Source organism: Triticum dicoccoides, chromosome 4B, assembly GCF_002162155.2.
Source record: "Triticum dicoccoides isolate Atlit2015 ecotype Zavitan chromosome 4B, WEW_v2.0, whole genome shotgun sequence".
Classification (NCBI taxonomy): domain Eukaryota; kingdom Viridiplantae; phylum Streptophyta; class Magnoliopsida; order Poales; family Poaceae; genus Triticum; species Triticum dicoccoides.
The window spans coordinates 565,131,567-565,144,617 of NC_041387.1; the positions used below are offsets into that span (position 1 = coordinate 565,131,567).

General features: G+C 46.7%; 1 protein-coding gene across 1 annotated transcript; it reads left to right on the forward strand.

Moving 5' to 3' along the window:
* The first annotated feature begins 9,108 nt into the window (after window positions 1-9,108).
* LOC119291476 (pentatricopeptide repeat-containing protein At2g41720-like) lies at window positions 9,109-11,648 on the forward strand. The gene is made up of 2 exons (XM_037570236.1): window positions 9,109-9,371; window positions 10,227-11,648. The coding sequence occupies exons 1-2, from the start codon at window positions 9,132-9,134 to the stop codon at window positions 11,226-11,228; spliced, it is 1,242 nt and encodes a 413-aa protein (XP_037426133.1). The 5' UTR covers window positions 9,109-9,131; the 3' UTR covers window positions 11,229-11,648.
* Window positions 11,649-13,051: the final 1,403 nt, after the last annotated feature.

Consider the following 13,051-nt stretch of genomic DNA (forward strand, 5'->3'; position numbering starts at 1 on the left):
CCCCTCCCCCCTTTCCTTCTCCACCAAGGCAAGAGGGGGGAGTCCTACTCCCGGTGGGAGTAGGACTCCTCCAGGCGCACCCCTAGGGGCCGTTCGCACCTCCCCCTCCCTCCTTTATATACGGGGGCATGGGGGCACCCCATAACACACAAGTTGATCTTCGTGATCATTCCTTAGCCGTGTGCGGTACCCCCCCTCCACCATATTCCACCTCGGTCATATCGTTGCGGTGCTTAGGCGAAGCCCTGCGTCGGTAGAACATCATCATCGTCAGAACGCCGTCGTGCTGACGGAACTCATCCCCGACACCCTGCTGGATCGGAGTCCGGGGATCGTCATCAAGCTGAACGTGTGATGAACTCGGAGGTGCCGTACGTTCGGTACTTGGATCGGTCGGATCATGAAGACGTACGACTACATCAACCGCGTTGTCATAACGCTTCCGCTTTCAGTCTACATGGGTACATGGACAACACTCTCCCCTCTCGTTGCTATGCATCACCATGATCTTGCGTGTGCGTAGGAATTTTTTTGAAATTACTACGTTCCCCAACACCACAAGTAAGTGGTACTATCATTACTACCTTATATCTTTTGGCATGAAAATGTATATCACTACGATCGAGATTTCAATAAACCATTCATTTTAGGTGCAAGACCATTGAAGGTATTATTCAAATAAACAAAGTAACCATTATTCTCCTTAAATGAATTACCGTACTGCGATAGACATAATCCAATCATGTATATGCTCAATGCAAACACCAAATCTCGATGGTAGAGGGAGCGCGCGATGCTTGATCACATCAACCTTGGAAACACTTCCAACACATATCGTCAGCTCACCTTTAGCTAGTCTCCGTTTATTCCGTAGCTTTTATTTTGAGTTACTAACACTAAGCAACCGAACCGGTATCTAATACCCTGGTGCTACTAGGAGTACTAGTAAAGTACACATTTATTTAATGTATATCCAATATACTTCTATCGACCTTGCCATCCTTCTCATCTACCAAGTATCTAGGGTGGTTCTGCTTCAGTGTCCGTTCCTCTCATTACAGAAGCACTTAGTCTCGGGTTTGGGTTCAACCTTGGGTTTCTTCACTAGAGCAACAACTGTTTTGCCGTTTCATGAAGTATCCCTTGTTGCCCTTGCCCTTCTTGAAACTAGTGGTTTTACCAACCATCAACAATTGATGCTCCTACTTGACTTCTACTTTCGCGGTGTCAAACATCGCGAACACTTCAAGGATCATCATATCTATCCGTGATATGTTATAGTTCATCACGAAGCTCTAGCAGCTTGGTGGCAATGACTTTGGAGAAACGTCACTGTCTCTTCTGGAAGATCAACTCCCACTCGATTCAAGTGATTGTTGTACTCAGACAATCTGAGCACAAGCTCAACGATTGAGCTTTTCTCCCTTAGTTTGCAGGCTAAGAAAATCATCGGAGGTCTTATACCTCTTGACGTGGGCACGAGCCTGAAATCCCAATTTCAGCCCTCGAAACATCTCATATGTTCCGCGACATTTCAAAAAATGTCTTCGGTGCCTCAACTCTAAACCATTTAACATTACCAAACTATCATGTAGTCATCAAAACACGTACGTCAGATGTTCGCAACATCCACATACCACGTTCGGGGTCCAGCACACCGAGCGGTGCATTAAGGACATAAGCCTTCTACTGTTCGCATAATTGCTACTGTCAACTTTCAACTATATTTTCTCCAGGAACATATCTAAAATAGTAGAACTAAGCGCGAGCTATGGCATAATTTGCAAATGGCTTTTGACTATGTTCAGGATAATTAAGTTCATCTAATGAACTCCCACTCAGATAGACATCCCTCTAGTCATCTAAGTGATTACATGATCCGAGTCAACTAGGCCGTGTCCGATCATCACGTGAGACAGACTAGTCATCATCGGTGAACATCTTCATGTTGCTCGTATCCACCATACGACTCATGCTCGACCTTTTGGTATCTTGTGTTCCGAGGCCATGTCTGTACATGCTAGGCTCGTCAAGTCAACCTAAGTGTTTCGGTGTGTAAATATGGCTTACACCCGTTGTATGTGAACGTTAGAATCTATCACTCCCGATCATCACGTGGTGCTTCGAAACGACGAACTTTCGCAATGGTGCACAGTTAGGGGGAACACTTTCTTGAAATTTTAATGAGGGATCATCTTATTTACTACCGTCGTTCTAAGCAAATAAGATGCATAAACATGATAAACATCACATGCAATCAAATAGTGACATGATATGGCCAATATCATTTTGCTCCTTTTGATCTCCATCTTCGGGGCTCCATGATCATCATCGTCACCGGCATGACACCATGATCTCCATCATCATGATCTCCATCATCGTGTCTTTATGAAGTTGTCTCGCCAACTATTACTTCTACTACTATGGCTACCGGTTAGAAATAAAGTAAAGTAATTACATGGCGTTGTTTAATGACACGAAGGTCATACAATAAATTAAGACAACTCCTATGGCTCCTGCCGGTTGTCATACTCATCGACATGCAAGTCGTGATTCCTATTACAAGAACATGATCAACCTCATACATCACATATCATTCATCACATTCTTCTTGGCCATATCACATCACATAGCATACCCTGCAAAAACAAGTTAGACGTCCTCTAATTGTTGTTTGCATGTTTTACGTGGCTGCTATGGGTTTCTAGCAAGAACGTTTCTTACCTACGCAAAACCACAACGTGATATGCCAATTGCTATTTACCCTTCATAAGGACCCTTTTCATCGAATCCGTTCCGACTAAAGTGGGAGAGACTGGCACCCGCTAGCCACCTTATGCACCAAGTGCATGTCAGTCGGTGGAACCTATCTCATGTAAGTGTACGTGTAAGGTCGGTCCGGGCCGCTTCATCCCACAATACCGTCGAAACAAGATTGGACTAGTAACGGTAAGCATATTGAACAAAATCAACGCCCACAACTACTTTGTGTTCTACTCGTGCAAAGAATCTACGCAATAGACCTAGCTCATGATGCCACTATTGGGGTACGTAGCAGAAATTCAAAATTTTCCTACGTGTCACCAAGATCTATCTATGGAGAAACCAGCAACGAGGGGAAGGAGAGTGCATCTGCATACCCTTGTAGATCGCTAAGCGGAAGCGTTCAATAGAACGGGGTTGAAGGAGTCGTACTCGTCGTGATCCAAATCACCGGGATCCTAGTGCCGAACGGACGGCACCTCCGCGTTCAACACACATGCAGCCCGGTGACGTCTCCCATGCCTTGATCCAGCAAGGAGAGAGGGAGAGGTTGGGAAGACTCCATCCAGCAGCAGCACAACGGCATGGTGGTGGTGGAGGAGCGTGGCAATCCTGCAGGGCTTCGCCAAGCACCGCGAGATATGAGGAGAAATAGAGGTAGGGCTGCGCCAACAGGAGAAGAACTTCGTGTGTTGGGCTGCTCCTTTGCCTCCACTATATACAGGGGGAGAGGGGGGGCTGCGCCCCCACCTAAGGTTCCACCCCTAGGGGCGGCAGCCAGCCCTAGATCCCATCTGGGGGGGGGGGCGGCCAAGAGGGGGAGAGGGGAAATTTGCCCCCCAAGAAAGGTGGGTGCGCCCCCTCCCCAAACCCTAGGCGCCTTGGGCCCTTGTGGGGGGGCGCACCAGCCCACCTGGGGCTGGTCCCCTCCCACACTTGGCGCATGCTGCCCTCTGGTGATGGTGGCCCCACTTGGTGGACCCCCGGGACCCTCCCGGTGGTCCCGGTACGTTACCGATAAAACCCGAAACTTTTCCGGTGACCAAAATAGGACTTCCCATATATAAATCTTTACCTCCAGACCATTCCGGAACTCCTCGTGACGTCCGGGATCTCATCCGGGACTCCGAACAACATTTAGTAACCACATACAAACTTCCTTTATAACCCTAGCGTCATCGAACCTTAAGTGTGTAGACCCTACGGGTCCGAGAATCATGCAGACATGACCGAGACGTTCTCCGGTCAATAACCAACAGCGGGATCTGGATACCCATGTTGGCTCCCACATGTTCCACGATGATCTCATCGGATGAACCATGATGTCGAGGATTCGATCAATCCCATATACAATTCCCTTTGTCTAGCGGTATTATACTTGCCCGAGATTCGATCGTCAGTATCCCGATACCTTGTTCAATCTCGTTACCGGAAGTCTCTTTACTCGTTCCGTAACACATCATCCCGTGATCACCCCCTTGGTCACATTGTGCACATTATGATGATGCCCTACCGAGTGGGCCCAGAGATACCTCTACGTTTACACGGAGTGACAAATCCTAGTCTTGATTCGTGCCAACCCAACAGACACTTTCGGAGATACCCGTAGTGCACCTTTATAGCCACCCAGTTACGTTGTGACGTTTGGTGCATCCAAAGCATTCCTACGGTATCCGGGAGTTGCACAATCTCATGGTCTAAGGAAATGATACTTGACATTAGAAAAGTTTTAGCATACGAACTACGATCTTTGTGCTAGGCTTAGGATTGGGTCTTGTCCATCACATCATTCTCCTAATGATGTGATCCCGTTATCAACGACATCCAATGTCCATGGTCAGGAAACTGTAACCATCTGTTGATCAACGAGCTAGTCAACTAGAGGCTTATTAGGGACATGGTGTTGTCTATGTACCCACACATGTATCTAAGTTTCCTATCAATACAATTATAGCATGGGTAATAAACAATTATCATGAAGAAGGAAATATAATGATAATAATTAATTTATTATTGCCTCTAGGGCATATTTCCAACACGGGTTACAATGTAAAACACCATCGGATTACAATGTAAAGTACATAAATTATGGGTACAATTACACTGTAAAAGGGCATATGATTGCAGTGTAAAAAGTAAAAACAGTGCAAACCTACACAGTGATTATGGGTACAAATTACACCAGAAATGGACATTCGAACTGTAGTGTAACTACAGTACAAACTACACAGTAATTATGGGTAAAATTGCACTGTAAGAAAACATCAGGTTACAGTGTAACTGCAGAGTAACTACGCGGTAATTAAGGGTAAATGTACACTGTAATAACGCATCGGACTACACTACAAACAGGGTCATCTATGCAGTAATTACAGAGAAATTTACACCACTAAATTAAAGTGAAAGCTACACTACAAAATTTACAGTGTAAATACGCATCGGATTACAGTAAGAAATCAAGACAAACTACACAGGAAATAAACTGTAATTAAGTGAAAATTACACTCCAACCTGCACAGAAATATACATGGGATTACAGTGTAATTAAGTGAAAATTACATGACAAAATACAATGTAAATATACATGGGATTGCATTGTCAAAAATACATGACAATATACACATGAGATAAGATGAAGAAAACACATTGGCACCTTCAGAAAAAAGGATGGGAATGTGACCAAAATGATAGAATGTGACAAAATTAAGTGAAATTAGGCGTAACTAAAGGACAAGTTATCCACTCAGAAATTAGGGGGGCCAGTTTCACAGTACTTACTACAAAAGGTGCAACTTAGTAGGGTGCATAAGATAGCAGTGAAGCTCTACATTACAAGTTGCAGTGAAGATATGGGGCAACTAACAGGGAAAAATGCAGGAGAAGCTATCATATATTCTTGCACAAAATACATTAAAATGGAGGGTGAACTACAATGACTCTGGAACAAACTACACAATAATCTATAATACCTAAATAGTTGATCTCCACTACACCTAATTCTTTCAACATGCAGCCCTCCACGTCACCATTGTGCCATGTCAGCATTCCCACTAGCCTATTTCTCAATTTTTCACTAGAGAAAACTATTTAGTCGTGGGTCTTTTATTTACAGAAGTTGAGAAAGTCCGATACGACACCTCAATTACTCTCCCCTTCATCTTCTGGGCTAGAGTCTGGCCGCCTGCCTACCCAGTACCCAAGCCGGCATTTAGAGCTGCTTCCTCCTGCCGTCCCTCTGCTCCCAGTCGTCCTCGCAGCAGTGGCGTCAGACGCACCGGACGCGGTGGACGCGGCCATCCCTGACGGGGCCCCAATTTCTGCGGGATGTGGCCATGCAAAGAAGCAGGTCGCCGACGTCTCCCAGCCTCCTGCCGGCGCCATGGCCTGCTAGCCATCCCCGCCCAGGCGATCTATCCTCTGCACACACCGTGTCTCCCGTCTGGTCCCTCCTTGCGTCGGCGGCCTGAGACGCACACACCGGACGAGGCCCTTAGCCGGTACACATCTCCAGCCCTCCGTTACCTCCCCTTCCCTCTCCTATTTGGACCAGCTTATCCCGCTTTGTTCGGTTCCACTGGAACCAAACCTCTAGGGGATTAGACCCACACAGGGATTTGGTGATCCCCACCTCGTCACCCAATCCCCTAACCAACAAACCCTGCTAATCCCTGTACAACAATACGTGTTCGGTTAGTCCCCGGCAACCTCCCATCAATGGCCTTTGTACACTTCAGCACCAAATCAACTAAACCTCCTATCGTTGTTCTTTGCACCAAATCAAAAGAACATCACACACACAACAAACTTGCTATAAATTTCATACATCCAAGCACCAAATCCGCATAACAGTATTTTTGTTGCGTCAGAACAAAACATTATATGAGAAGCTTGCTGCAAGTTGATATTTTAGAAGAAAAAATATCAAACTATAACATGAATTCTGAATATTTAGAAGTCAAAAAACGACCCTAATCAACAATCACCGATGTACAATATTATTATATTTCCGACCATGATCAAATTATTGCTGTATAGAACAGACAACTCTAATCTCGCCGATGTCGCTTCCGTAGTGATTGATGCACTGCATTGGCAAAAAAGGGCGGTCAGTCCACATCAAAGGACTGATATCAAAGCATTGATGACCAGCTAGCAAAGAAAGATCATAAAATAATCGTGCATTGATTTCAAAATTTCACGGATCAAATGGGCAGCAACATCGCATCCATATCCACTAAACAAATGATCTTCCAATGGAAAGCTGCAAATAGCAGCACAGAATAATAATATTAGAAATGAACAACCAGGCATATATATCAATGATACAGCGTTATACATCGTGTAAGAATACACTAAATTCGTATGACCACAAAAAACTATGGTCTACTTTCAGAGAACAGTACCAAAATCACAAGTTTATGAACAAAGATTTCTTTCTTTCTTTCCCCACAAAAAAAAAGATTTCTTTCTTTGGTACAAAATAATACTTGCAAAAGGAGGGCAAAGCAAAATTAAATGAAATGCGGAGATAGATCAATTCAGTTCCAATATGCACTGTATAAATAAGAGCTTCCATTACAGTCATAATCAGGGGAAAACAGGACAAAGAAAGGACAAGATAAGTACATAAAAAAGGACAAGATAAGATGATGTACATGAATGGATTCTCATCTCATAAGCATTTATCATGGTGCATTCTAGGGAAATCAAATTTCAGATAAAAAGTTATGAAATCTGGCGGATACCAATGGATGCACACACTACACATATTCTGGGTGTTCAAGACCAGTATGCATGAAAATAGTTACAAGGGGAATTCTTGCATATTCTAGATGATCTTGCAAGGAAATAAGAGAACAAGGGAGGTTCATGTGGGCTACTTGAGCCATCAGCTTCAGGTTACTAGATGAACAAGGGAGGTTCATGTGAGATAGATGAAGATGCGAGTCCCAGTAGGGTACAAAGAAAACCAAGTATGTACATCAAGATTAATATACCTTAGTCTTCACGATGCTGCCCCAAGCGGGGTCTTGCTGCGGCTGTGAGGCGGTGAAGCTGGCCTACAGAAAATGGAGGCAAAATGCAGATTTAGACATCGAAAGTAGTATGAAACAGTTATCGTTCTAATGTAGCACATACAAGTCAGGTCAAGCAACATAAAGTGGTATGAAACAGTTATCGTTCTAATGGAGGCAATATATTTTTTTCTCTTATTACAAAAACATTTTATGTCTACACATCTCAATATATTCTATATGTTCTGACAAGTAAAACTTTCTGCATCTAAATTAGTAAAATGCATTGTCGTAGTTGCATGGCTTCAAGATGCCTTGATCTCAGAGCATTTTACCTAAATTTCTCTTCACCCCTACTATCAGAAAAAATTCATGTAGTTGATGTTCACCTCAGTTACATAAAACTCAACTTTTCTCACCTCCCAAGGATATCATTGACAAAACTATATAGCTACAATTGCATCTTGTTGATTCTCTACAGGTAGCTGCAAATATAGTACTGAATCTCAGGGACAAATAAATACTAGATTACTAGTAGCATATATGTGCACTGCTAATGACATTGACAAAAAGATTCAACTATGTAGCAGATTTGGTTAGATTCAACTAGGTACACCATTTGCACCAAATCACAGGTAGAGCAAGTACAGAGGAGGGTACTGGGAAGCTGTAGTAAGCAGAGAGGAGAGGTGGAGCCTCGCCGGCAAGACGGCCCTTGTCACCGGTGGAAAAGGGGACGGGAAACCCTAGAAATCAAAAGGGGGGAGAGGAAGGAAATAAGGGTGGGGGAGAAGATCTTACCAGCATAGAAACGTTGGGGAGGGCCACCGGAGTAGGTTGGTGCGGCCGCCGAGCTCGCGCCGGGGATGGAAGAAGAGGGTCGCAGATCGGCTGCTGACTTGGGGAGAGTGGGGCGAGGTAGAAGGATGGCGCAGCAGCCGGTCTTCAGTGGAGGAGAGAGATCGCCCGCTCCGGCCCCTCGCCGTCGCCTAGTTCTTCCCTGTCGGCGTCGGCGCCGCCGCCGCTCTCGCCCGCTCCTCCTTTTTCTTTTGAGCCGAGAAGACTGAGAGGACTGGTTTTGTTCCACGGGTGGGGAGACGTGGGTGAAAACCCAGTGGAATCCCTGTGGTTTGGAGTGGATTTGGATGGGATATCAACCCGGCCGGGTTTACCGAAGACGCATATAAGGTAGGTCGGGATCCTACCCCGACCGGGGTCAAAAGCACGTGGATTAGGCCAAAACCCCGCCGATCCCGGCGGGGGCGGGGATTAAACGAACAAAGCCTAAAGCAAATATTTGGGAGGGTTAACACATACTTATCTCAAATCTCAAGCAGAAACTGCCGCGAGTTCATGGCTGTCGCCGCCGCTCGTCGCCGCCTGTGGTGCGGGATGCGAACTGCAGCCGCCACCACCGCGTCAGGCGAGGAGCTGTACGCGTCCCTGCTCTCGCGCCTGGTGGCGGAGCCGGAGTGCCGCGTGAAGGCCACCATGGAGGAGGCGACCTCCTCGGTCCCGCACCACGACGGCGCCTTCTGGGAGCCCCTTGCCGCGGCCCTCCTCCGCGCGTCCTACCCAGCCAAGGCGCACCTCGTGAGCTCCTCATACCCTGTATTTCCAGTTCCAATCCAACTGTGATTTCTTCATAGTTCTGTTTAGTAGCATTCGAGATCCCGAAAGCTGTCACAAGAACAACAGCAGAAAATCAAACAAGGAAATGAATTTCAGGCACGATTTTCGGTTTCGTATTGATATTACGGGAGAAATTCCCCAGATTCAGAAACAGATCGACTAGGTTTACTCCTTACACTGGAGAAATAGCAAACGAAGTCACAAGCGATATTTCAACTCTTTCCCACCCCGGTACCCCCTGTGTTTTTTTTAGAAAAGGAGGTTAAACCTCCGGCCTCTGCATCAGTCGATGCATGCAGCCATCTGTATTAATTATTCCACAAAGATCTGACAAGAACATACATCAATCCATCCAAAGCCACCACTCACACCTACAAACTCGATAATGTGGACTAAATGCGGGTAGTTAACAGCCAACACAACGACTCGGTAAGAGGGTGACTCCAACACCATGGATTTTAACTCGTCTGGTTAACCTGTCCAAGTGGTATGCTCTTGTTTCTTCAGAACAGAGAGTTCAGGCTAAGAGGGGATTCAGAGATGCAGGGCTGACAGCTTTGTTCATAGTTTTATTTAGTAGAAGCGGTAGAGAAATCCCCCTGCCCCCTTCTCCCACGTGTTAGAATCAGATCTGCGATGCATATGGCAGTAGCATCAGCATGTGGTAGACTGAGGTATAGCGGATAGCTTAGTCTAAGTCAATATGATTAGTGAGTTCTGTGTGATAGTTTTTCTGGATTCATGAGATTTCTTCTTCGTATTTGTAATGACAGATATTTATTACGGTGAACTGATATGAGTTCAACATTGGATTAGGTCTTGGAATGGAAGCTAGAGAAGCTACTGATGGAAGGGGTTAATAGTCATAATTGTGAACCCTACTCGACACTGATCCGTTTCTGCGGAAAGACAAGGAATGCAGCTCTTGCAATGAGAGTCTTTGAGTGCGCAGAGGCACAGGGAATTCAACTGAACACTGGCATTTTCAATGCTCTTATTAACACTTTCTTGTCTGTCGGAGATCTCCTTGCTGCAGTGACCTTATACGAGACCATGGAAGGAATAAAGGACTCCAAACCTGACCGTGCTACATACGATGCATTCATATCTGCATTTTCCCGGCTTCGAAGTGGCGACACTATGATGAGCTGGTACTTGGCTGCAAAGAATGCAGGGTTTGTTCCGGGAATTCAAGCTTTTGGATCTTTGATAGTGGGATTTGTTCTGTTGAACAAGCTTGATGATGCTGAGTTGGTCTTCAAAGAAATGGTTTCATTTGAAATGAAGCCAACCTGTACTATTTTGGAGGCCAAGCTTGAGGTGCTTCCTAGAACAGAAGAGGTTAATAGGGTCAACAGTTTCATAAAACTTGTCAGTGATGGCAACTGGGAGTTGAATAAAGCTTTGGTTGACAGACTAACAAGACTATGCCTGGATGGAGGTGAAGCTGATGTAATGGAGCAGCTGCTCGCCCTAATACAAAAAGAAGCACACTTTAGTTCTGTAACTCAACTGCATTGTGAAATTATCAGGTTCTATGCTAGTGCAGATCTCTTGTCAGATATGGAACATGCAATAGACCGGATGTTGGATGATGGCATGATGTTTCTGTGCCCAGAGGATGTTGAGGCTGTTATTTGTTCATATTTTCGTCACAAGGCATTTGATAGGTTGGAGATCTTTTTAAACCGCATCCGAAGTTTGTACATGCTCACCCGCTCTAGCTATGATATATTAGTTGCTGGATTTAGGAGGTTTGACTTGCATCAAAGACTTGAGGCAACCATAAAAGATATGAGGGAAGCTGGATTTGCATGATGTTCCAAAAGAGTATGTACACTGGCTTCCTTTGTTTGGTATTTCCAGAAGTTATAAATAAAGTGCATCGAACTATCAGCATCAGATCTGGTGCCACTTTTCCTAGCTCTAATTAGATTTAGGAACGATCTCTCACAGGCACAGTATCATGTTGGTTATTTATGTATTTAGCCAAGATATCACAAAGCTTTAGGTACTCTGCAGACCAGTGAGAGGTTTGTGTAGTGGGGATGGGTTTTAACCCACTCTGCAGACCAGTGAGAGGTTTTTTGCTTCCTAACATGCCATTTAGGTACGTAGTTGTTGTATCTTACAGGCACAGTATCATGTTTTTTGCTGTGAGGTGTTATCACATTTCACCTTGTTAGGCTCGGAGTTCTTAAAGCTAGCCCTCCTGATTGTAAAAGATATTCTGATAGATAGTAGTATGATTTATTTATTTTTCCCAAAAAGGGGATAACCCCGGCCTCTGCATCATATAGTATGATTTAATAGCCCTTGTCTGAAGTATTTTGCATAAATACACTTCCATTTTTTTATTTTTCATGTAGTATAACAGACTTAGGAGTACTTCACTGGTCCATTTGACCAAATGAGACCCTTTTACAAAACCAGTAAGATACACTACACTTACTGAAAAAGGCTTTCGCCCCGCTTTATATATAAAACATGATCCACAAGCAACACGATACAAACTCACGCCACCATCGCACACGACACACACACCCAAGGCAAGATACAAAGGTGCCGAGCACCGCCACACCACCCCAACGACTACCAAGCCACTACACATGCACGAGGATGAACCGCTAGGAGCCAACGGAGACCTCCAAGCCTCCGAGGAGAGGTGAGACGGAAAACGACGGGACAAGGTCTCCAAGATGGTGCCTCCTAGAAGGGAACGACCACTGATAGCCGCCACCATCCGATCCCAAAGATCGAGTTTTCACCCGGAGCAACTCGAAGGAGTAAGGGCACCACGACGGAGCCTTCATGAAGGATACGGTGTCCATGGACGTCGCCGCCGCTGGCCAATACAAGATTGGGCAAGTGATGAACCCCGACACGCCCACCCCTCTGATGCATCCTAGCACCGTCAACCACCAGCGACCACCCACCAGCGTGGCCATGGCCGCTTGCCCGCACCCGAGGCGCAAGTTCTGCCCACGAACGTCGTGCCTCCCGCCGCCAGGGCCGCCGCCCATCATCCAGACACCCCCAAGACCATCCAAAGAGATCAACTTTGAGCCACAGGGACTCCCCCGATCGATGAACCGTAGCATACGCCCCGCCTTGAACGTCGTCGGAGCCGCGACGACCCGCACACGGACGGGGAAAGGGGGAGGTGGGGAGCGGACGCATCCGGACCGGCACACCCCTGCGCCAGTGACGGGTGGCCCAAGCACGTCGGCGCCGCGCATCCCTCCAGCCAACCTCCCCACTGGACACACACCCCACCGCAGCGGCCGACGCAGACCCGCGCAAAGCCACCGACGCAAATCCGACCACCGGCAAGGGGGATCCCCACGGACCACCGCTAATCACCAAGAATACTCACCGGGGAGCCCAACTGCGCTGCCGCCGTCGTCCAGTCGGCGAAACGCATGGAGCCCGACCAACACGCCCACCGACCACCGCCGCTGCGCCTCCACCACCACCAGCCGCGGCCACGGCAGGGGCGAGCGCCCGCAGCTCGCACCGCCCTCGGCCCACGCCGCCTGGGCCCAGATCTGGCCGACGCCGCCGCATGGAACCCACCGCGCACCATCACCGCTGCAGCCCCTTCACACCGCCGCCCACAGCACGCGAGTCCGCCGCCGGCT